This window comes from Mytilus galloprovincialis, chromosome 2, assembly GCF_965363235.1.
Source record: "Mytilus galloprovincialis chromosome 2, xbMytGall1.hap1.1, whole genome shotgun sequence".
NCBI classification, from domain to species: Eukaryota; Metazoa; Mollusca; class Bivalvia; order Mytilida; family Mytilidae; genus Mytilus; species Mytilus galloprovincialis.
The window spans coordinates 106,183,727-106,210,538 of NC_134839.1; the positions used below are offsets into that span (position 1 = coordinate 106,183,727).

The 26,812-nt window shown below is 31.7% G+C and overlaps 1 protein-coding gene across 2 annotated transcripts in view; it reads right to left on the reverse strand.

The window, feature by feature from the left end:
* Positions 1 to 26,812, reverse strand: part of LOC143065271 (telomere-associated protein RIF1-like) — a 35,803-nt gene that overhangs the window by 2,900 nt on the left and 6,091 nt on the right. For both annotated transcript variants that reach the window (XM_076238742.1, XM_076238743.1), the window contains exons 2-27: positions 26,303 to 26,410; positions 24,717 to 24,881; positions 24,172 to 24,316; positions 23,577 to 23,671; positions 23,058 to 23,241; positions 22,255 to 22,347; positions 20,364 to 20,499; positions 19,762 to 19,913; positions 18,933 to 19,002; positions 17,848 to 18,015; positions 17,422 to 17,526; positions 16,997 to 17,154; positions 15,380 to 15,463; positions 14,678 to 14,751; positions 14,102 to 14,282; positions 12,753 to 12,857; positions 12,218 to 12,367; positions 10,855 to 10,951; positions 10,207 to 10,343; positions 8,193 to 8,396; positions 7,285 to 7,487; positions 3,834 to 3,948; positions 3,102 to 3,281; positions 1,452 to 1,531; positions 978 to 1,064; positions 279 to 306 (exon numbers count right to left, since the gene is read on the reverse strand). In XM_076238742.1, the coding sequence (XP_076094857.1) occupies positions 279 to 306; positions 978 to 1,064; positions 1,452 to 1,531; positions 3,102 to 3,281; positions 3,834 to 3,948; positions 7,285 to 7,487; positions 8,193 to 8,396; positions 10,207 to 10,343; positions 10,855 to 10,951; positions 12,218 to 12,367; positions 12,753 to 12,857; positions 14,102 to 14,282; positions 14,678 to 14,751; positions 15,380 to 15,463; positions 16,997 to 17,154; positions 17,422 to 17,526; positions 17,848 to 18,015; positions 18,933 to 19,002; positions 19,762 to 19,913; positions 20,364 to 20,499; positions 22,255 to 22,347; positions 23,058 to 23,241; positions 23,577 to 23,671; positions 24,172 to 24,316; positions 24,717 to 24,881; positions 26,303 to 26,409 (3,303 nt within the window). In that variant the 5' untranslated portion in view covers position 26,410. The remainder of the gene's footprint in view (positions 1 to 278; positions 307 to 977; positions 1,065 to 1,451; positions 1,532 to 3,101; positions 3,282 to 3,833; positions 3,949 to 7,284; positions 7,488 to 8,192; positions 8,397 to 10,206; positions 10,344 to 10,854; positions 10,952 to 12,217; positions 12,368 to 12,752; positions 12,858 to 14,101; positions 14,283 to 14,677; positions 14,752 to 15,379; positions 15,464 to 16,996; positions 17,155 to 17,421; positions 17,527 to 17,847; positions 18,016 to 18,932; positions 19,003 to 19,761; positions 19,914 to 20,363; positions 20,500 to 22,254; positions 22,348 to 23,057; positions 23,242 to 23,576; positions 23,672 to 24,171; positions 24,317 to 24,716; positions 24,882 to 26,302; positions 26,411 to 26,812) is intronic.

The following is a 26,812-nucleotide window of genomic DNA, read 5'->3' on the forward strand; positions in this document are numbered from 1 at the left end:
GATCCCTGCCTAAAATTATGGGTAATAGATCTCTTATGTCTTCAACAACAAAGTTGTTTAAATTTTGTTGCCATGGCATCATGGACAAGTGGCATGCCTATATTAGCTTTTGTCCAAAATTCAAGTTTTGATCCATGTTATACTGTTCATATGGATGTAAATGAATTTTATGTATTTAAATCAATTCCTTGTTTTAAATTCTGTTTTGAAATTGGGTAAAAATTTCAAAAACTTTCAATATATTGATTATCTGTAAAATTTGTAAAATATTTACTTACATCTTTGGCTGGTAAAATCTTTGGTAGCCTATATAAAATACAGAAAAAGCATGTTTATATAATTTTAATGTATCATTGTTGTTTTGTTCATTTCTTCAGTTTTAATAGTTATAAATTTCACTATAAAGGGTGGTTCCATCAAAATATGCAAGTTACAAAGGAAAGGCACTTCGAAAAGGAGTGAACTACCTTAAAGAGGCAATTTTATATAATCTCTTACACTTTCATTGTACTCCAAACTGTAGGTTTGAATTTAAAGTGCCTTCAATGGCTCCCATAAATATTTAATGAAACAACCTCAAGACAATAAAATCATATGCAATTTTTATTCAAATTGAATGAGTAATTAAACAGCAGAATTCATTTAGTAAGATATATTCTTTTTATTGGCGAGAATTATTAGGTCATTGAATTATTATTAATTGGCTGTTTCTTTATTTTTTTAATTGAATTGATTCATAATTTTCATGTCAGGTTTTTTTTATAGTTGACTATATGGGTTTTCTCATTGTTGAAGGCTGTACAGTTGCCTATTATTGCTTACAGCCACTTTATTTGAACTTTGATGGGTATAATCTCATTGACAATCATACCATATCTCCTTTTCAAAAAGCATTACTTTTTAACCTTCATATGTATACTTTGGTTAAACATATGTGTAATTGAACAAACTTTATCTGTTTACAAGTTTCTACGTACTGTGACTGAGAATTCCCCGTGTTAAAGTGGGACATCAAAGAGATATCTTGAGAGGCATCCAATGTGTTGTACATAGCTGGTACTGTCCTGAAATATAAACTTTCAAATTAGTACTTTATATATGTGTTGTACACAGTTTTCAGATATATTATGTAGTTACAAAGTATAACTTTTTATGTGCCAAAATGAGATCAAACTTTGAATTGTTCACTTGACTATCGGGGGTAGAAAAGGCACTACCCTAATTGCCAGGGGAAAAGTATGTATAAACTCTAAAACAAGAAACAGTTAAAGGTGAACAATCAAAAAAAAAAAGAGAGAACAAAAGTATGTATACTGCTAGGCATTCATTTTTTTGTGATATGATTTCTCTGACAATCAAAATTTAGGATATTTTCCCCAAAAGTACATCTATTTACATAATAGCACAAAATCATGAAATCAATTCATTATCTCTTTAAATTGAACACATACCTTTTTTCTTTGAAAATTTCAATTTGATGTTCTGTCAATGGGTTCCTTTTGGGAGGTGGTGATTTTATAACTACAAAAACCTGAAAATACATTATATACAAATCATTTTAATATTTAAATCATTGTATTCTATGAAAACAGCGATATAAATATGAGTGTTTGAACAGATAGACAGATAAGGTCATGGCAATATTATAATAAAATTTCTAAGGCTGACAAGAAATCAAAACATGCATTAACAAGTTCTCTTGCATATGTAATCATTTGTAATAATAAGAATAAGAAGTTTATTTATCAACCGATAATATCTATCTTTTGGCATCAACATATACAGTCCGCCAAAAGTTAAGCATCACCGAAATATAACTGGCAATATTTTTTTAACTATTGCGAAAAAAATATTAATGTTTGGTGTTATGAATTACCTTTAACATACACTATGAAAATTCATTACGACCAAAAAGATTGAACTCCGATAAAGCAGTCAAGCAACCTTTTATTAAAGGTCACCTGCATGTTTACAAATGCACTGTTTCTCCAGGTGGTCGTGAGAGTGTTCGTACATTGGTCCGTCGACTTCATAAAGGCACCAAAGAGCAAGTCGAGGTGTATAGAGACCTGTACTTACAGACAGGCACTCTACCGTCAGGTTTCAATGGGTTAATAACTATCTTTGCTTGAACATAAGAAGCTGACAAAACACTCATTGGTCAGATGGGAGTCAGTTTCTTTTACTGACAGTAGATGCCATAATATGAATTTCGCAGGAAAACAAAACGGCCTATGACCAAAACAATGTTTGCACAAGGACTGCATTCAGTGCCGGTGGTGTTCCAGTATGGGGTTGCTTCTTATACTGTTATAAGCTGGGTATGCATATTCTGCAGGGTAACATACACCAAACGTACAGACATACAGTAATTTGGTGCCTTAAAACATTGTAGTCCCTCATTTTAATAATCCCCCACTTGCGTCAACATTGTCAAGACCCTTGTACATGGACGACAACGCTAGACCACACAGGGCAAGGATTTTAACCAAGTCCAAAGAGCAACAAGTCATTTACACTATTTTTGGCCTTCCATGTCTTAATATATAAACCCTATCAAACATGTCTGAGATGCCATTGGTGGAAATCTCGATCGCAGAGCTCCACCTTCACAATATTTTGTCGATTTAAAAGTGGCATTTGTTATTTAATGCAACAGATTTCCTCAACTAAAATTTAAGGCTTGTACAGAGAATGATACGTCGTGTTATGAAAATGTACTGGAAGAAGGTTGTTACACATGCTGTTGACTCAAATATTGACATTAAATTTGCCAAACATACTAATGATTATGTGTAGAAAATTTTAATGATATTGGGTGATCAATTGTTGTAAAGAAATAAAATCACAGTGAAACTTAAATTCCGTTTCTGAATTGTGTAATTTACACTATTTCTATGAACGAAAAACGTACATGCATAGAACCTTCATAATTGACCAAAATTATATTTGTGGTTTGTTTATGGTATTCATTAGCAAAATTGCTTTATGATTGTTTTCTTTTTTTCGAGGAATCATTGATTTTTTAAATTTGAAAAAAATCAATGCAATAAAAACAGGTGGTGCTTAACTTTTGGCATAGTAAAAGGTGGATCACTTACTTCATTCTGAAAGTCATCGACTGGTAAAATTTTCTTCTTTGCTGAGTTTGGTGTTTTTTCTACTGGTCTTGCTGACGATTTGTCCATATGAGGTGATACTGCTTTCTTGAGAAAACTTCCACAGATCTTATGTGGTGATGGTATTCCAGGGATATGAGGTTCTGGAGCTTGGGAATCCCCCTGAAAGATGGCATACATGTTAGGAGTTTTGAATCTTATAAAAATTATCTATATACATCAAATATGAACTGATACTATAAGGTCGGTTTAAATAAAATTTATAGACGCATTTGTACATGGATAAAGACCTTTACATGGAGTTTTGACTGAATAAGTATCAAAAACACTTAATTTTCATGAATTTGTTATCAAATGATAGATCCGCTCACAATATCTAAGTCCCAAGCCCAGAATTTTGTCAAAAATCAGTGGAGCAAAACTAAATTTAAACTCCTAGTAGACTCACATACCAAAAATGAGCTTCACATGCGAAAGTGATTAGAAAAAAAAGTCAGCACAACTGATCCTTGCAGAATGACTGAGAAGAGTTAAACTATATAGCCACGACCCGTGTGTGCTGGGCCACAAAAAAGAAAACAACTCAGTAGTAATTCAGTCATTTTCGCACGTAACATTTCCTTCCTAAATTATTTCATATAAGTATTGAAACTCAAGAATACTAAACATGTAACGCAGTGGATTAATAATAATGAAATGTATATTTTTGTTTACCTGTGTAAGTTCACTACAAGGTGTCTCATCTACAACATCTACTTCATTATTGACAACCCAATTGGGTAAACTGATCCGAAGACGATGTTTCTTAGTCATACTTTGTAATAACTCACTACAAAGAAAAAAAGTATTATTTATTAGACAGACAACATCTCTAATTTTTAACATGTATTACATTTTATGTGTACAAGAAGAAACAAATCCTACTGTAAAAATATCTATTACTGTACACAAATATCTTGCAGTTTTCATGTCATACAAAATGTTTGATAATTGCTGGCACAGTCAAGCAATAAAATGATTCTAATGACAAACTATTAATCACTATCTAATCTAGAGAAAGTCCATGGTTTTGAGAGATAAGACTAATGTTATAGACCCGAGACTTTCTGGATAGTCCAATTGGGGGTCCTAAATGAATTGGTCCAAAAGTTTTGAGAGATGAACCTAATGTTATATACCTGAGACTTTCTGGATAATCCAATGGTGGTCCTGTACTAAATGTATTGGTCCAAAGGTTTTGAGAGATGAGACTAATGTTATATACCTGAGACTTTCTGGATAGTCCAATGGTGGTCCTGTACTAAATGTATTGGTCCAAAGGTTTTGAGAGATGAGACTAATGTTATATACCTGAGACTTTCTGGATAGTCCAATGGTGGTCCTGTACTAAATGTATTGGTCCAAAAGTTTTGAGAGATGAGACTAATGTTTTATACCTGAGACTTTCTGGATAGTCCAATGGTGGTCCTGTACTAAATGTATTGGTCCAAAAGTTTTGAGAGATGAGCCTAATGTTATATACCTGAGACTTTCTGGATAGTCCAATGGCGGTCCTGTACTAAATGTATTAGTCCAAAAGATTTGAGTGATGAGACTAATGTTATATACCTGAGACTTTCTGGATAGTCCAATTGGGGGTCCTAAATGAATTGGTCCAAGAGTTTTGAGAGATGAACCTAATGTTATATACCTGAGACTTTCTGGATAATCCAATGTAGGTCCTAAATGTATTGGTCCAAAAGTTTTGAGAGATGAGCCTAATGTTATATACCTGAGACTTTCTGGATAGTCCAATGGTGGTCCTGTACTAAATGTATTGGTCCAAAGGTTTTGAGAGATGAGACTAATGTTATATACCTGAGACTTTCTGGATAGTCCAATGGTGGTCCTGTACTAAATGTATTGGTCCAAAGGTTTTGAGAGATGAGACTAATGTTATATACCTGAGACTTTCTGGATAGTCCAATGGTGGTCCTGTACTAAATGTATTGGTCCAAAAGTTTTGAGAGATGAGTCTAATGTTATATACCTGAGACTTTCTGGATAGTCCAATGGTGGTCCTGTACTAAATGTATTGGTCCAAAAGTTTTGAGAGATGTGACTAATGTTATATACCTGAAACTTTCTAGATAGTCCAATGGTGGTCCTGTACTAAATGTATTGGTCCAAAAGTTTTGAGAGATGAGACTAATGTTTTATACCTGAGACTTTCTGGATAGTCCAATGGTGGTCCTGTACTAAATGTATTGGTCCAAAAGTTTTGAGAGATGAGCCTAATGTTATATACCTGAGACTTTCTGGATAGTCCAATGGTGGTCCTGTACTAAATGTATTAGTCCAAAAGTTTTGAGTGATGAGACTAATGTTATATACCTGAGACTTTCTGGATAGTCCAATGGTGGTCCTGTACTAAATGTATTAGTCCAAAAGTTTTGAGTGATAACACTTATGTTATATACCTGAGACTTTCTGGATAGTCCAATGATGGTCCTGTACTAAATGTATTAGTCCAAAAGTTTTGAGTGATGAGACTAATGTTATATACCTGAGACTTTCTGGATAGTCCAATGATGGTCCTGTACTAAATGTATTGGTCCAAAAGTTTTGAGTGATGAGACTAATGTTATATACCTGAGACTTTCTGGATAGTCCAATGATGGTCCTGTACTAAATGTATTGGTCCAAAAGTTTTGAGTGATGAGACTAATGTTATATACCTGAGACTTTCTGGATAATCCAATGTAGGTCCTAAATGTATTGGTCCAAAAGTTTTGAGAGATGAGCCTAATGTTATATACCTGAGACTTTCTGGATAGTCCAATGGTGGTCCTGTACTGAGCCTAATGTTATATACCTGAGACTTTCTGGATAGTCCAATGGTGGTCCTGTACTAAATGTATTGGTCCAAAGGTTTTGAGAGATGAGACTAATGTTATATACCTGAGACTTTCTGGATAGTCCAATGGTGGTCCTGTACTAAATGTATTAGTCCAAAAGTTTTGAGTGATAACACTAATGTTATATACCTGAGACTTTCTGGATAGTCCAATGATGGTCCTGTACTAAATGTATTAGTCCAAAAGTTTTGAGTGATGAGACTAATGTTATATACCTGAGACTTTCTGGATAGTCCAATGATGGTCCTGTACTAAATGTATTGGTCCAAAAGTTTTGAGTGATGAGACTAATGTTATATACCTGAGACTTTCTGGATAGTCCAATGATGGTCCTGTACTAAATGTATTGGTCCAAAAGTTTTGAGTGATGAGACTAATGTTATGGTCCTGTACTAAATGTATTGGTCCAAAAGTTTTGAGTGATGAGACTAATGTTATGGTCCTGTACTAAATGTATTGGTCCAAAAGTTTTGAGTGATGAGACTAATGTTATATACCTGAGACTTTCTGGATAGTCCAATGATGGTCCTGTACTAAATGTATTGGTCCAAAAGTTTTGAGTGATGAGACTATTGTTATATACCTGAGACTTTCTGGATAGTCCAATGATGGTCCTGTACTAAATGTATTGGTCCAAAAGTTTTGAGTGATGAGACTAATGTTATATACCTGAGACTTTCTGGATAGTCCAATGGCGGTCCTGTACTAAATGTATTGGTCCAAAAGTTTTGAGAGATGAGCCTAATGTTATATACCTGAGACTTTCTGGATAGTCCAATGATGGTCCTGTACTAAATGTATTGGTCCAAAAGTTTTGAGAGATGAGACTAATGTTATATACCTGAGACTTTCTGGATATTCCAATGGTGGTCCTGTACTAAATGTATTGGTCCAAAAGTTTTGAGAGATGAGCCTAATGTTTTATACCTGAGACTTTCTGGATAGTCCAATGATGGTCCTGTACTAAATGTATTAGTCCAAAAGTTTTGAGAGATGAGCCTAATGTTATATACCTGAGACTTTCTGGATAGTCCAATGGTGGTCCTGTACTAAATGTATTAGTCCAAGTTTTGAGTGATGACACTAATGTTATATACCTGAGACTTTCTGGATAGTCCAATGGTGGTCCTGTACTAAATGTATTAGTCCAAAAGTTTTGAGAGATGAGACTAATGTTATATACCTGAGACTTTCAGGATAGTCCAATGGTGGTCCTGTACTAAATGTATTAGTCCAAAAGTTTTGAGAGATGAGCCTAATTTATATACCTGAGACTTTCTGGATAGTCCAATGGCGGTCCCGTACTAAATGTATTGGTCCAAAAGTTTTGAGTGATAACACTAATGCTTCGTCTAGGATGAGATAATGTGGCCTCTACAAAAGGTGACATGATCTTCAGAAAGTCTGAGTCCAATTGTCCATTGTAGTGTTTCTGTACACTATTACATATAGTCTCGGTCATTTTTTCAGTCTGAAATAAATCAAAAAAGCCAATCAGATACATCACAAGTGATTTTTCTGGATTAAAGTATCCAGAACAAAAAAATATACTGTTAATTTATCAATATTTTTTTTTATCTATTTTGAAAGACTTGAGTATTTTTTCTTCTTGTGCAATTTCAGTGGCCAACCAATGGCTATTATTACACCATCAATTAGTTTTCCTCATGATTCCCTCCAACGTTTTGGTTTAGGATACCTGGTGTGAAAATATGGCATATATTTTTAAGCTTTCTATACATGATGTACATGTGAACTAATTTTCAAGTTGATAGGGACTATAACTTCATGGTAAACTACAACAACCCAAAATATTTATCCTGATATTAAACTGAACAGCTTAGAATTTCAGAAAATATAATGGGCCTCTGTTATCATAAGCCATAGGCAGTACAGAAATGAAAACCCTTTAATATGATTTTATTATGTATTTTTTTTTACAGATCTCACTGATTTAAAACCCTTTAATATGATTTTATTATGTATTTTTTTTTACAGATCTCACTGATTTAACATTTCACAGGCGACAACCAAGTGCAATTTGTTAATAAAATATACACACTATTGATGATCTTTGTGATTTTTCTTTATATGCTAGAAAACCAAAATGTATCCCTTAACAAAATGTTCAAACTTATTTCAAAGTGTCCTTGCATAAAACTTCTAATCTACTGACCTTTTTAATGAATGGTACACCAGACCACCCACTGGATAATTTATAGAGACCTGATATTGTAGTAGCTGTCTTCTCTAGTAGTTTGACCAGAAATGTTGAAGATGTTATATGAGAATACAATATTGTTATTGTTTCAAACACAGTTGAAAGTATACTGGTTAGATTTGGAGATCCACCATCAATTTTTCTTGTCAGAGATCTCAACTGAAAATGTAATAAACAAGAATGTGTCCACAGTACACGGATGCCCCACTCACACTATCATTTTCTATGTTTGAAGGACTGTGAAATTGGAATAAATTTTCTAATTTGGCATTAAAATTAGAATGATCTTATCAAAGGGAACATGTATACTAAGTTTCAAGTTGATTGGACTTCTACTTTATCAAAAACTACCTTGACCAAAAACTTTAACCTGAAATTTGCACTATCATTTTCTATGTTCAGTGAACCATAAAATTGGGGTCAAAACTCTAATTTGGCATTTAAATTAGAAAGATCATATCATAGGGCACATGTATACTAAGTTTCAAGTTGATTGGACTTCAACTTCATCAAAAACTACCTTGACCAAAAACTTTAACCTGAAGCCAAAAACTTTAACCTGAAATTTGCACTATCATTTTCTATGTTCAGTGAACCGTAAAATTGGGGTCAAAACTCTAATTTGGCATTTAAATTAGAAAGATCATATCATAGGGCACATGTATACTAAGTTTCAAGTTGATTGGACTTCAACTTCATCAAAAACTACCTTGACCAAAAACTTCAACCTGAAATTTGCACTATCATTTTCTATGTTCAGTGAACCGTAAAATTGGGGTCAAAACTGTAATTTGGCATTTAAATTAGAAAGATCATATCATAGGGCACATGTATACTAAGTTTCAAGTTGATTGGACTTCAACTTCATCAAAAACTACCTTGATCAAAAACTTTAACCTGAAGCCAAAAACTTTAACCTGAAATTTGCACTATCATTTTCTATGTTCAGTGAACCGTAAAATTGGGGTCAAAACTCTAATTTGGCATTTAAATTAGAAAGATCATATCATAGGGCACATGTATACTAAGTTTCAAGTTGATTGGACTTCAACTTCATCAAAAACTACCTTGACCAAAAACTTTAACCTGAAGCCAAAAACTTTAACCTGAAGCCAAAAACTTTAACCTGAAATTTGCACTATCATTTTCTATCAGTGAACCGTAAAATTGGGGTCAAAACTCTAATTTGGCATTTAAATTAGAAAGATCATATCATAAGGAACATGTGTACTAAGTTTCAAGTTGATTGGACTTCAACTTCATCAAAAACTACCTTGACCAAAAACTTTAACCTGAAGCGGGACAGACGGACGAACGGACGAACGGACGAACGAACAGACGGACGAACGAACAGACGGACGAACGGACGCACAGACCAGAAAACATAATGCCCCTCTACTATCGTAGGTGGGGCATAAAAAGGAATAACTCAAAGTTTGACTTTAGCAACTATTTATATTTATGCATACATGACTTCATATTAAAAGACTAAACATTTTGCATATGTATATTTTTTTAAATGTTTGATAAAATATGAGCAGTTCATCTGTAATATATAGACATTTTATGAGTCCATAGTATTTACATGACCATCATCCACTTTAGTTCTAAATGCAATACTTTTCAGTACTATTGTAAACTGTTATGAGCCTGTAATTTTTAAAAGTGCTTATCCTTTGTTGATATCTTTGTTTTAAATTATTACACATTATATCATCGCTCTGCCTTTTTAAGCTGACTTTACAGTATGTGTTTGTTCATTGATGACATATGTACAGTGGCCTATAACTGCTTAAATTAACTTCATGTGGACTCTGTTGGATAGTTGCCTCATTGCATTGGAAATCATAACACATCTTCTTATTTTATATTGTGGATATCCTTTTGGAGAGTTTGTGTGTGTGTGTGTGAATACTTTGGAATGAGAGTAAAATTGTGAAAATTCAAAAACTTAAGAAGATTTGAATACCTTTTGTGGACTAGACATGAAGTCTTCTGTTAACTCAGAGAAGATAACACTCAAATGACACAGCAGGTCAACAAATGACTGTAAATTTTCTAAAGGTTTCTGTTTTTTCTTAGCCCATTTAGCTGGACTTATACCACCTAAAATTAGATTTCAGAATGAATATAACATTTAGAAATGGTCCAATCTATGATTATATCACAATGTCTTTCAACTGCTGCTTTTTGCATAACTTTTGAAAACATGTAGATAAAATGAAATCTATGAATTAAATTAACTTTACTAAATACAAATATTTTAAACAATCATAGAAAACCCATATTTCAATAAATAGTAGAACTTTAACTCAACAAAAATAAATAATACTGACCATATAATAATATTCAATGTTAATTGCAATGAAAGAGCCAAAACATGTTTTTTTGTCTGCAAAAGTACTATAAAAAGTATTTCAGCTTCAACTATAAAAAACATTAATTCATTATGTTTAATACAATAAATAAAATTGTAAAAGTATTTCACCCTTATCAAAGGACAATATTCATGGCTATAGTCAAGCATATGAATGACAACACCTCAGTTATACCTTTCCACTTTTATGAAGCAAACTAAAACACATATTTGTATTGACATGTATTGATGAAAACCTACCTATATTGAAGTTTCCAGTAGTTCCTACAGAACCAAAGTCCATACAGTTTATCATCGCCAAACACCCTTGTGCTACAAAATCTAAACCATTCAAATTCTGAAATGGGAATCATTTTTTTTATGTTTATATCATAAGACGTTTCTAAAATAATCAGCACTATAATACACAGTAAACCATCACTATCATGAAAAGGTATTTGTTCAGATATGAGCTTAGTAAAAATATTGGAGAAACAAGCATGTGTCCATAGTACACGGATGCCCCACTCCCATTATCATTTTCTATGTTCAGTGGACCGTGAAATAGGGATGAAAAATACAATTTTGCAATTAAATTAGAAAGATCATATCATAGGGAACGTGTGTACTAAGTTTGAAGTTGATTGGACTTCAACTTCATCAAAAACTACCATGACCAAAAACTTTAACCTGAAACTCCCACTTTCATTTTCTATGTTCAGTGGACCATGAAATTGGGGTCAAAAGTGTAATTGGGCTTTAAAATTAGAAAGATCATATCATAAGCAACAATTGTACTAAGTTTCAATTTGATTGGACTTCAACTTCATCAAAAACTACCTTGACCAAAAACTTTAACCTGAAGTCGGACGAACGAACGGAGCCACAGACCAGAAAACATAATGCCCCGCTACTATCGTAGGTGGGGCATAAAAAACTTTTCTTTTCTTTGACAACTGATTGGTACCTACAAAATGTTATTTGGCTGTTCCAAATGAAATTATTTGCTGTTTTGTTTTAAGTCGCTTGCACATAAAATTCAATGGATTCTTTGGAAAAGAACATATTTTAGGATTAAATACATGTACATGTATATGGTGAAAAATTGTATGGGTAAGAGTCCAGAAAACATTTTAGTGACAAGTGTAGATTGTACATTATTTTACGAGCAGTGAGGATTCCATGCCTAAAAACCTATGATTTTGTTTCTGGAATAACACAATCAACCATGCAAATACAAATTCAAACCTAGCAATTCACCAAAACTTTGGAAAAATGTGAACCTTAAGGTGGTACCCAACACTTTTACGAAAATTAATTTGGCTCGTTTAATTTTCATAAAATTTTGTCAAAGTATTTACTTTGAGACTTTAATAAAAAATATAAAAATTTAAAATTTTTTGAACCAACCGTTTTATCAGAAAAAATACACTGGTTATATAGCAATTTGACAAACACCAATTTTGATCATTGAGAAGCTTCATATTCCTTGTACAACACAACATAATTAAAGCGTTAAGCTGACTTTACAGAGTTATCTCCCTGTAGTGTTAGTTACCACCTTAAGTCATGAAATATATTGCCTTATTCAAAAAGAAGATAAATGTAACAAGTGTAGCCTTACTAGGAAACAATCCTTTGGGATGTCTTTGAGTATTATATGACACAACTCTTCACAGCAAACATTGGATTCAGCTGTGGTCACTAGTGCTGAGAGACGAGACAGGGTGCTATATAACTCTGTCCAGGTCTTCACCATTGTCTTGTATGTTGGCTGAAAACAAAAGTATATAGTTAACCTTTCCATACACCATGTTTTCACATAAAAGCCACACAACAACAACTGTGTTTCCGCTTAAAACTAAGATTTTTCTAAAATAGAATGTTTTGAATCTGATTATTAGTCCAATATATTTTTTTACACAAATTATCATGTAAGCAATTGAGTATAATTATCAAAAAAAAATATGGCAACCTATTGTTATATCCCAACTCACCTGAATGGAATACGATAAACAAAATGAAAATAACACAGAAAGTCAGACTCAGACAACTTCTCAAACAAATACATTAACAATGTTATAAAATCATGAAATAACTTGTCACAAAGTGCTTTTGAGAGATAAAAAAGAGATGATATATTTAACAATAATACTTACTGCCTCAACAGCATATGTCATCTTATATTTGACAGGAAATGTCAACATGTTGTACATACAATCAAAGTTGTGTTCTAAGGAATCTCCTTGGTTTATTTCATTGGTCTAAAAATGCAATAGTAAGCAAACATAAACTCATATATTAAATTTATACACATATATAACATAAAGTCTGATTTATTCTTACAAAGATTTCAAACATACTTTAATGTAGGATAGTCGCAAATATAAAATAATATTTCGTCATTAATAAAACCATATTGGGTAACAAATAAATTTAAGAATTCAACATAGTCTCTTCTAGTCTACAAGATGTACTATGAGCTATTGTTTACTTATTGTACCCCTATACATATGTATAATAGGTAAGACTAGTAGTTCTGAGAAAAATGTGACAAACATTTCATACATTTGCATGACCTTGCATATAAAGCTTGTTGAAAAAAATATAACATAATTGTGTTTCTGACAGGAAAGATGTGAACCAGTACATATGCACCTACTTAACCCTTTCGCCGATGAGTCCCGGTTTACCGGGATTCACGCTTCAGACAGCTGACGATGAGTCCCGTTTTATCGGGATCGGAATACCTCTTTTATATTTCCCGCTCATAACCGTGCAAACATGAGTTATCTTTCTTTGATGAATACCCGGATGAAAATGTAAACATGGTGCTTCCGTTTGTTGAAAACCGTGTCAAAATCAGAGGAAATTTACGGAATTTACGAGAATTTGAAATGAGGGAACATTTTTTTTGAAAGAATATGAAGAATTGAAGTCAAACTAGTATACTTTTTTGACATAAAATGTCGTTTTATGTACAAAACACTTGGAATGGACATCGTTCAGTGTGAGGAATTTGTACAGCCTCGTAAAAATTTTTCAAAATTTTGCCGTTTTGGGTTAAAAAATTACGATTTGGGGTCAAAGAGCAGAATTTTAAGAATTTCACCTAGATAATGCCGAAAATTTGAAAATTTGATTATTTTATGATGAAAAAATTATCAAAACATGAACAAAACTGTGAACATAGTGTTAGTGAATGAAATAAATACACAAATAACTACAAACAAGTTTTTATTGACATTTATTATGAAGATCTCCCACTTAAGTAATAGTAGCCAGGGAAGCCATCATCTCAGAGTAGCTTCAGTCTGGGCAGCAATCGGTGAAAGGGTTAAGAGGACATGTATACATGCCATAATCTTGCCTGCGAAATGACAATTTAAGTCTCCAAAGAATTTTGAAATTTGTAAAATCTTGACCGGGTATAACAAATGAATGCAATGAAGAAATGAAGAAATAATGGCTAATGTTTTTCTGTTTGATCATATTTTGAATAACATACTTTTGTTATCTGATCATGTAAGCAGTGAGCTAATTTACTCCATAGTCTCCAAATACAATCTGGTTCCTTGATGAATTCTCTGTTCCTACCCAAAAGCTCTAAAACGGACTGACAAAACTCTAGGTAACCAGTTCCGTTCTCCAAACCAACAGATGTTAAATTACTGAATATGGTCATATACCTTAATAAAAGAAAATATAAAACATAAATTACATAGTATTACAGTCACACTTATATGAAGCAAGTCACTAGCTTCATAGACCTGTTAAAATAATATAGAAAAATCTTTCTGGCTAGCTTTTGTCATGCGATTTTTTTTTAATTAGTTTATCGCAATATAAGATTGCTATATCTGGGCTATTAAACATTTAAAGATGACAAGAGAATAGTTTTCAAAGAGAGCAACTTTTCTTAACCACCATAACTGAATAAATTTCACATGTTAGTTAGAAAAGCTTTAAATTCTGTTTAAAATTTAAAAATAAATGGTATTGAAAAATTAGGATGCTTATTAGTGTAAAACAGCTAATAATGTCCACTAATTCATAGAAGCATCTGTTGTAATTTTTTACTTACTTTTCACTTCTCTGTGATCTGGACAAAACAGAAGGAGTTAATAAAAGTTCCATTAGAAACAATGCAGGACTTCCCTGAAATACATAGTGGATTCCTGTTTAATACATCATCTCTTTATTGACAAATTCATGGCAAATCGTCTAAATTTTCAAAACAAGAAAACATTCCTTGAAGTATCATGATTGAGATTTAATAATGAAATTTGACTAACAAATCAATTTTACTAGCACATTAAAAATTCTTGATCAAATCTGCTGCTCAATGCAATTTTAGTTATCATCTTTAATTCTTTTCATTTTAAACTTTTTTGGTCTATTTGTTTCACTGTACAATATAGTTATATTCTAATACAAATTTAATCTGAAAACATTAATTTTGGTGTTCTAACAGATTAACAGCAGCCTTATCTTGATTTTTATATACTATGCTTAGAACTGACTGACTGCCACAGCTAAGGTGGTAACAATGATCTGTTACAGCTAAGGTGGTAACAATGATCTGTTACAGCTAAGGTGGTAACACTGATCTGTTACAGCTAAGGTGGTAACAATGATCTGTTTAAGATTTTATAGTCTGTTTGTTATGAACTACCTCAAGCCACTGTTAACTGAGAATTATTGTGAAATTATCTTCCAAGTCAATATAGATGGAAGACTCTTTCAATGGTTCAGTATTTCCTTCCCTTTAATATGTATCACTTACATGTATTTTCTCCCCGTTGCTAATGTTGTAAGCTGTGGAGGACAAGGATTTTCTGGGTAAACAGCAGACAGCATCAAACATGGTCTGATAAAAAATAAAACATTGCATCTAATATGTACCACTTTGTACTTAGATATATTCATTACTATAAATTATAAACAGGTAATAGTACCAAAAAAACACATACTACATAATAAAAAATACAACAGCGATGAAAGGAATTGCCAAAGATAAACAACTGTATGTATTACTGTGGGTTCATTATTAATCGTTGGATATTGCCCTAGATAAACAACTGTATGTATTACTGTGGGTTCATTATTAATCATTGCCCTAGATAAACAACTGTATGTATTACTGTGGGTTCATTATTAATCGTTGGATATTGCCAAAGATAAACAACTGTATGTATTACTGTGGGTTCATTATAAATCGTTGGATATTGCCCTAGATAAACAACTGTATGTATTACTGTGGGTTCATTATTAATCATTGCCCTAGATAAACAACTGTATGTATTACTGTGGGTTCATTATAAATCGTTGGATATTGCCCTAGATAAACAACTGTATGTATTACTGTGGGTTCATTATTAATCATTGCCCTAGATAAACAGCTGTATGTATTACTGTGGGTTCATTATTAATCGTTGGATATTGCCAAAGATAAACAACTGTATGTATTACTGTGGGTTCATTATTAATCGTTGGATATTGCCCTAGATAAACAACTGTATGTATTACTGTGGGTTCATTATTAATCGTTGGATATTGCCAAAGATAAACAACTGTATGTATTACTGTGGGTTCATTATTAATCGTTGGATATTGCCAAAGATAAACAACTGTATGTATTACTGTGGGTTCATTATAAATCGTTGGATATTGCCCTAGATAAACAACTGTATGTATTACTGTGGGTTCATTATTAATCATTGCCCTAGATAAACAACTGTATGTATTACTGTGGGTTCATTATAAATCGTTGGATATTGCCCTAGATAAACAACTGTATGTATTACTGTGGGTTCATTATTAATCATTGCCCTAGATAAACAACTGTATGTATTACTGTGGGTTCATTATTAATCGTTGGATATTGCCAAAGATAAACAACTGTATGTATTACTGTGGGTTCATTATTAATCGTTGGATATTGCCCTAGATAAACAACTGTATGTATTACTGTGGGTTCATTATTAATCGTTGCCCTAGATAAACAACTGTATGTATTACTGTGGGTTCATTATTAATCGTTGCCCTAGATAAACAACTGTATGTATTACTGTGGGTTCATTATTAATCGTTGCCCTAGATAAACAACTGTATGTATTACTGTGGGTTCATTATAAATCGTTGGATATTGCCAAAGATAAACAACTGTATGTATTACTGTGGGTTCATTATTAATCGTTGGATACCAATTTTTGTGGATTAAGTGGGTGTAGGTGAACCAGGAATTCAAATGTTCAACAAATTACAAATTTTCTATAGGCTTTGTATACTGAGATTGACTTAACCCACTAAATCCAATACACACGGAAATAAATGAATCTACAGTATGTTATTACACTAATCATCACAATTACTGGAGTATTTTAACTAAGGGTCTACTCACCCAGATTTTTGGAAGCTGTAAAGCCTGACTCAACACTAGAGTTTGGAACTGTGTCAAGAAGAAGGAAAACATTTCTTTAACATCAGACGTGATTCCACTGTCAAGGACATTCTTAATATGTGCTATCAACGCAAACCAAATATGATGTAATACTGCCTCTGTAAAAAAATTAAAAAGTAAACAAAATGAATGAAGATTTTCCTTGCTTTCAATTCTATTTAAACTGCTATCAATCCTTCGAAGAGGCATGACAGGTGTTGGATTAATACATGGGAAAAACTTCAATATTTGCTGATTGAATTGAAGGATTGAGACAGCAACCATACAACATAAGAAACCACAAAAAGACATAAAATGTTGAACTTTTTGAATTAATTGCATCACAATTTACTCAATGCTGAACAACTCTTTCACATCACACTGACCTGTTGTAAATTCAAACTTTAATATGTCTATAGTAGCGGTGATTAGTGGTAGTGAATGCTTCAGGAAAGCAGCTGGTCCAGTTAGAAATTCTATTTTTGGAGATTCTGAAATAAAACAACAAATTTAATTTAAATAAAATGTTAGTGTTTTATTTATACTGATGTGATACAACATTTGTCAAAAAATATCGGCATTATATATTATGTACATAATTTATGAAATCTCTGTAATTTAAATATTTTGATATGAGCGTCACTGATGAGTCTTATGTAGATAAAAACGTGCATCTGGCGTACTAAATTATAATCCTGGTACCTTTGATAACTATTAAAGGATATTGATAAATGACATTGTTCATTTCATAAAAACTGACCCTCACCAATGCAAACTTGATGCTATAAACTATCAATATATGTTCCTCTTACCTAATTGATATTTAACAGCTGAACCACCAATATCAGAGGGAAATTCCCCAAAGAAATGACCTATAACTTCCCATGCATATCTCTGTAGCTTATCAAACACAGGTAATCCACTAGTAGAATTAGGCAGGTTCAGATGTGGTGTCATTGGACTTATACCGGTCTGCATACCTGTCAACAATAAATTGCATCCTTTATCATTCTTATATCTCAAGAATATCATCGAAAACTACATACAGTGAAACCTTTACAGAATCTGAAAGATTTTACTATAGATTTTATGGAGAAGAAGTTTGTTCAATTCAATTTCTTACAAATTAAGCTAAATATCAATTTTGTTGATTAATTCTGTTCATATATGTTCTATTTATAATTTCTTAAGTTTTCAATTGCTCAAAATCAAATGTTAGCTGAAAAAATCCAAAGTTTGTAAAATACATAAATAAAATGACAGATACATCTGAGGTTTACCAAAAATAATCATACTGTTTTGTAATAATATCCTGTTTAAAAAAAAAGAACCTACTATGGTATGTTTTTTTCAAAAATAACAAACCATATATTTGCAATAGTGGACTTCAACTGTTTATTACTTTTAAATTTCATTTTTTATTCAGAAATAACTCATATTTGTCAAATGTTCATGAATGTATTTGTTGAGCTGTATATTTATCAAATTTAAATAAATTGCACTTTTTACATTTTGAAATATATTTACATATGAAAATTGGCACACTTAATCTTCTCTGGAAATCAAAACAAATGACATTTAAAAAAAGAGGGGTCCATGAACTCGTTTTCAAAATAAGTTTGATTGATAAAAATCAGTTGAAAAACTGAATCTTTTCCCGATAAGACATAGTTTGACGTTGCGAAAATAACAATTTAAGTTAGCAACCTGATTACCTCCCCTGTAACTGTATCATATGCCCTTATTGTGTCTTGTACAATTAAACCTAATCTTACTAGTGAGACCAAGTAATATATATAACTTCATTCTATTTAACTTACGAGGACTTCCAGTTGAAGTGCTGGTCTCAAGTGGGACCAGCTAATATAACTATATAACTCCATTCTATTTTACTTACGAGGAGTTCCAGTTGAAGTGCTGGTCTTGACAGATCCTCCAAGACAGAAATTCAGTAAGGGCAAACATACCTAAATATAACAAAATCATTAACTGACTCTGAAAAAACTTTTATTAACCTATTTCAAGTTCTGATATAAATTCAAAATCACCAGATTTTATCAATTTGTAGTATAATACTAATAGGGCAATGCATGTTTTATGAAAGTAGCATTCCATGAAATACATGGATACCTGAAACCTACAACTATCTCACTCTAACATTGCAGTACAATATTTAAAATCAAAATTTGTTTTTAGTTTTCATATTGTTTTGTATATAAATCAAGCTGTATCACTTTTGAAACCTTCACAATTTCAGGGCCTTTTATAGCTTTCTATGACATATGGGTTTTCCTTATTGTTGAAGGCCATAAGACAACTTATGGTTGCTACCTTCTACATCATTTTGGTTTCAAGAGAAGAGTTGTCTCATTGGCAATCATACCACATATTTTCATCTTGATATGGCATATTGATTTTACAGAAAGGACCTGTTCTTTAAAATTGTCTGTTTTATAAGTAATATACAGTCAAATGATTGGTTCTAGGACATATTTTAATAATAAACATATATAATCTGTTTTTACAGTTTCATTTTAAAAATAAATGTTATCAATATCAAATGCTTAAAATTACCTGAAATTGCATGATCCTTAATGTGGTTTTACTAGCATTTATTTTTAAAAGTTGAATTTATAGAATAATACAGTTTTTGATCAATGCCTGAACATTTACTGACCAACCTAAAAGTTAATACACAGACCATATTTAAAACCAACAATTCATACCTGGTCAAAATATACTGCTGCCTTGCTACCCAGCTTGGTTATGAAGAACCACCATATTTTAAACTTTTCCACTGCCACTGGCTCAGTTTTAGCATTGTTGAACTTGAAAACTTGCATTATCAACTTTATACGTTTAGAATCTGATAAAATGCCTGCAAAAAAATATCCAAGTACACATTTCTTGAAAATTTGCATTTGTGTATATGTTATATAATTTTAAGTATCTGTGTATTCAGACAATCACCTTTTCCATCAAAATTAACCAGGATAGAGGATGAAAAAAAGATGTGAAAATAAAATCTATTGTTTTGCATTATACACTGATACAGTTTAGTTAATTTATAAAAACAGTAACAACATCCAAAAATACCATTTAATGAAAACCTTGTACAAAATACAAATCTGATAGTCAATAGGGTCAGACAGGAATTGTATGTTAGCAATGAGAAAATTCTTAAAATTCACAAGATATCAGTTGAAATTTTTATTATCTGTTTCTGGAGTTGTAAATACACATATCATTTTAAAAAAAATCTTTTCTTCTGGAAATTTATAATGTCAATTGAGAAATGAAGTGTTATTTGGTTGTATAATGTACATACTGTTGTCAGTTGAGAAATTAAGGATTAACTGTTTCCATGCTCTGAAAGCTTCTATCTTTACTTCAGCATTTATACTTTTAAATCCTTCCTCAACTAAGGGTAACATATGGTTGATGAAATTACCATAATGTAATTCCTGAAATAAATAAAAATAGAAACACTTAAATACAATTTTGCAATAATACACATTCAGTATATAGCTTTACCTCTTATATCAACAATACATGATCAAGATGTGTGAATTAAAAATAAAATTTTCAGAAATATTTCCTTTCATTTATAATTAAATTTGATTGTTAAAATAGGTAAGCAAATTACATACAATGTCAAATTTTAAACATACAAGAAAAACTTGCTAACCCTATCAACTTTTTTATTGTTAGTATATATAAGCTGCTAGTATTTGATAAGGGGCTTAATTTACAATTTACTGCATTTAATCAAATGATGCGAAAAATACTTATGATTGTCTTTAAACAGTTTAAGAACTTAAAAAAGAAGCTTTTAATCAACAAAGTAAAAAAGAAAACTTAAACTTAATTTTAAATGAGATAATAAAACAAAAGTTGAAAACAGGTCCAGCATGTTCTAATAAGTAAATCATTTTGAATGTAAATAAATCAAAGGTTAAAAAAATATTTGAAATTTGTCAGATGCAGATGTTCTGTTAACTTATTCGATCCAAAGGGATTTCTGGAAAATCTGGCATTTTTGAAAATTGGCAAACATATGCAAATTAGTATTACATGCAAATGAGTTGACTCTTGATGCCTAAATAAGAGCCAGGAAAAGGCAAAGAATATAGTTCATTCTGTAAATCAAATATCAACTATATAATTGAAACTCATGAACATTTAACTATTGTTAATTTTTTCATGCATAGTTGCAAATAATCCTTATTTAGAAAGCTTAACTAAGCCTTAGAAAAACTACAGAAGCAAAACTTTAATGTCAGGGTTAGATGACAACTTGATAATTATATAATTAGGTCTCACATAGTTTCAACATATTTGAAAACAGGGCTACAATAGAAGGTAGTTACACTGGTTGATCCAGTATGGATATTCAACCCTTTAAAGAACTGGTGCTACTTTCATCCTCAAAATAAAATGAGTTGTGGTATGTGACCAATGAGACAACTTTTCATGAATGTCAGAGAACAGAGATAAGAACAGTCAAAATTGTTTTCAACTTTGTAACATGAATTTTATAACTGGTTTATTTACTGCAAATATGTGAAGACAAGCAAATAAGTCCAAAATGACAGTTGAATGTTAAAACAAAATCTAATATCCTGTTACCTGCAATATCTGAAATCACAAAAATAACTGAAACTTAGCTTTTATACAAGGTGAAACATGTTGTGTCAATTAAAGGGTATTGAATTAGAGGACACTTGAAAATAGTCATTATACTTGAAAAATTCTTCATACAGAAATGCATAAATATTTCATAGCACTTTTGCTTATAAAATCGTTTTTCTACTTCAATTTTTAGTTCAATTCTACTATTGATGTGAAAGTTAAAAATCAACATGTGAACAAACAGTGACAATTCTTGAAATTATGCATGTGTTATTTGGTCACTCAATTTTTAATATTTGAATACACCTTAACGCTAATCCCGGCTGCTTGAACTTTTGACACATATAACAATCACTTTTCCATTGTGGCGTCAGATATTTTGTTTTATGACGTCAAAATTTTACGGGAACCTGGGTGATATCCAGTAATGGCTGACAAATAACGATAAGGTTTATTCAAGGTTCTTACATTAGTATTCTATAAATAAACAAACATATTGTTTGTTGTAAAATATTGAACTATTCTAAATTTGTTCAGTAAAGGTATAATTCATTGGGCTATTATCCAGTGTAACCATATGAACTTACCTTCCCCAGAACATGCACATACAATGACCATAATCTTAATGCATGTACTTCCTGTTTCTCACTCATCATTTTCTTTAACTCTGGTCCAATAGCCTAAAATATATAACATGTTTGGCTAGGTTAATATCTACTTTAAATTTTATTTGTAAGTTGTTACAATCTATCACAAGCATCATCTTTAGCAGTGCCTTATATCTAATGGGTTATCTTTGTATTCTCTTTATAAAATGTAGGCGCAAATTCTGTTTTGCTCACCTGATATCTATACATATGTTTGATAAGTCAATTGGACAATCCAGGAAAGAGAACATAAGATATCTTAACATATTTTTTCATCAAAGATGGGTTCTTAATGGTAAAATAAAATTACAGACATCAAGTTCACTAGCCATCTTTGTCAGGTTAACCAGTAAAGCGCTTCTAATTATGATGATTCCAACAAACTGCATAAATACTAAATATCCAACCTTTTGGTCATCAATACTAAATATCCAACCTTTTGGTCATCAATACTAAATATCCAACCTTTTGGTCATCAATACTAAATATCCAACCTTTTGGTCATAAATACTAAATATCCAACCTTTTGGTCATCAATACTAAATATCCAACCTTTTGGTCATAAATACTAAATATCCAACCTTTTGGTCATAAATTCTCTTAAAGTTTATTATTAGTCTGCTGCACTTCCTTAAATTGTAATAATAAAATCACATGTTTGTCATGAATCAACTGTTGCACAAGTTACTGTACTTGAATGGAAGACACATTATGTAAAATTTTTGTGTTTTAATATAGCATACCACTTTATATTCATCCAAAACTGGTTTCGACCACAAACTGATATTGTCCTTTGTAAAGACTTCTCTTGCTATTGATAAAAGTTGAGATCCATTCTGGGGAACCAGATGAACCAATGATAATAATGTCGCCTTTCCCCAGTCCCCAAGGTTCTCTTTCATCCCTTCTGGGTCTTGCTGATATAGCCTGAAAGATGACCTTCTGTTAAAATGTCAGTTTTTATTTCTATTAATAAAAATACAGTTTGAGAAAAATTTCAAAATTAAAGTTGATTCCTGTTTAATATCTTTTAAGTAGCAAATCATTAAAGATTGCTCAATTGACATGCATTTTCTTGTTCCATTTCTAAAACAATTATTTATCATACAAAAAAGTCATCTAGTGGTGATTGTTTTCATTTGATTTTATGTGAAAACATTTAAAAAATTATTCTGGCTACAATTTTACAAATATTATAATTTAATCCTAAAAACATTTATTAACATTATTCATATTGCTTGTTGAACTCTAAAATACTGTACCTTATAACAGCTTTAGAGGCTTCATTTTCAACTGTAGCAGATTTACTGATCCACCTGTTCCATACCTTTCCAATAGCTTTTATCAACTTAGTCAGCTGTAAATTATAATACAAGTTTGTCCATTCTATGTTGGTGTAGAAAATATGTTCAGAAACATTGTTCTGGTGGTTTGATATAACTCCATACAATGCGATTGATTAATGACTATTTAGAATAAATTAGCAAATTATATATAATTAGATAGAAACGAGCCTACTCAAGACAGTAACATGTAAATCAGATACGAAAATTCTCTAAAAATTACTAGACATATACCTGGAGTTTTTTTTTTTATTTAATGGCTCACATGATAATAGTATGCAATGATCAACATTCCCCAAAACAAAGATTATTCTGACACAAAGCTTACTCCTAGTATATGTTGTGTGCTTAGCAGAGAAGCAGTTTGTACAAATTTTAAAGTGTTTGGTTTGAACAAACATATGACTCCTCATTTTTACATGTTCCATTAATATCAAAGTTAAGCCTGACCTTTAACTCCACATTAAGAACTTGATTTCCCCTAAACCATAGTTATAGGACAAGTTTGACTCACCTCTGATCTGACAATAAAATCACTTAGGACTTGGTTCCCAATACACCACAATGCTCTAGTACATGCTATTTTATCTTCACCAAATTTTACAATACATTTTTCAATGGCCACCAAGCATTTTGTTTGAAGTGGATATCCTAATGACCTGAAATAAATTTCAAGATAGAAACATTCTTAAATATATTATAATGTACACGTTTTTTCAATAACCTGAAATAATTTTCAAGATAGAAACACTCTTAAATATATTACAATGTACATGTTTTTTTTTAATTAAGATGTTAATTAAACTTTATTTGTTTAAATACTTTATCAGCCAAATTAGGGGATACTGAAATTGAAATATTCACTAATTATTACCCATCAATCAAACTGTAAAGGCCGAACAGACAAGTGCATCACTACACAATCCACCTCATTGAGGAGTGGATTTAAATATGGGTCAGATACAAATGTTACTGTAAAAAGAGGGAATATAGTGTAATGTCATTTTAATCTATAAATATAAATATACTGCTGCTATGAGTTCTGAATTCATTTCTTACCTTACAATGTCTTTGTCATGAAGACAAAAACCTAAGACATGTAGAGCACCGTGGCTAACTTTGAGATGACTATCCAAAATATCTCTTATTGCCATGGTTACCACTAGTTTTCCATGTTTAGACAGGTCAAGGTCAAACAATGACAAATCATCATCTTTCATGTGCCTGTAAAAATAAAAGAATGTCTCTATACATTGTACATGTTGTTGTAGCTTTTAATAATTGTGTGTACAATATAAAATATTCTATAAGTTATAAAGTCTTATCACTCAAAGCGTCACAAAAATAATAATATAATTAAGTGATTTTAAATATTCAGATCAAGAACATAATTTTATAACATTGTAGCGTTACAGGAATATTTCCAACATTTTACTATATCATTAAACAGTAGCCTGGATTCAGACATGTGTTGATGTCTGCTAGATAATACTTTCTGTGTCATCACACAGATATATATCTTCAATTTAAATTAAGAGTAAAAAACATTTGAGCCAGCCAGACATTTTATATCTGATCCCGATTTTAATCCCTTAAGACTAAGTCACAAAAGGCAATTATGGTAATCAGATGGCCATTCCAATGATAATGACATTAGATTAAAAAACGATTTTAAACTTTACTTTGTTTTGGATGTTTGGATGTAAACTGTTAAATTGGCAGTGCATCATTCAAAGTGTGCACATCAGCGTGCTCATATCTGCCATAGACTCTTTATTTGTGCAAAATGACATGTCAAAAACTTCATTTTTGTTTTTAAAATCACGTTTTTCTAAAACTGGATGTTGACTTGACAATGGTAAAACATGGACCGTAAACGGATACGTAAAATCCGTGTACGTTTGCAAAGCATGACTGAGTGAAAAAGCTCTTTCCATGTTATTTCTTCAACAAAATGCTTGAAATGAACGTTAAGATACAGGTATCAATGATAATTTTAGCATTTTGAAGAAATAAAGGATGCATAATTAAATTTCCCACCTTTGCACATGCGCACACGTGTTCTAGTTCATTCGACGTAGTTCTGACGATTTTTCATTTAAACCTTTTAAATTTTTTTATCAAATCATGTAGATAACTAATTTCTTATAATTTTAATCTTTTGGACTAAATCAATGAGCTACAAACCGCTGAAATGTAAGAAAATAATTGTGAATAGACCGATCAATTCATACGATGTGCGGTACTGAACATAGTTTACCTGTCACCTGAACAGGTAGATATCACCTGTCCACCAACTGATTAGCCTTGATTAAAATTAGAAAATATTGAAGTAGGGGTTGTTTTGATAGTAATTAATCATCATGTCCCTTTTATGACCGGAAATGTGTAGATGTTAAAGGCAAAAGGTTGGGTCAAAAAGATCGTGACTTATGTTAAAATGACCGATAAAGCCTTGAAAACTAAAATGTATATGACCGTTTCATGCTTTGCCCAGCCGTACTTTTACCGTTTTGGAAGCCCTGGTTTATGGCTGCTGAATTTAGGACTTTCTGAGTCATCACACGAAAATGAAGCTAGTTTTATAGCTGCAGGATTTAAATTGAGAATCAGAAAGCTACAGTTCCCATGTGTTGATGGCTTACTTTGTCACCTGACTGTAAGCATCAGCTTTGTCTTCATGGCTGCTGGAGTATTCTAGAAGTGCTACCACAGCAGCTATGTTGATATCTCCAGACTTTGTTGTGGCCATTCTGAAAGATAAATAAATTTAATTTAAAACATATTCATAATTCTGAACAGTGTGTGCAAAGTTAAATTTATTGATTAACTGATTCTTAATATTAATGTCTACAGCAGGTCAAAAGAATGATGATTTAATATTCACAAGGCTCACACAACTTTAGAATCAGAGAGAGAAGTGACTTCTCTTTTTGAAACTGATAGAGAGAAGTGGTAAATTTTGAAAGAGAGTGCTCCTTTGAGCATGGCGCTACAATGTTTGGTCAGGCCACACTTAAAAATAGTCAGTAGGTAGGCAGGCATTTTTTTTTTCGACAAAGAGAAATTAAAGTGTCAAATGTTTTTTAGTCTCCAAGCCTATCTGATTTTCTATACAGGTATAAACACCATATAGAGGGTTTGTTCCCAACCTG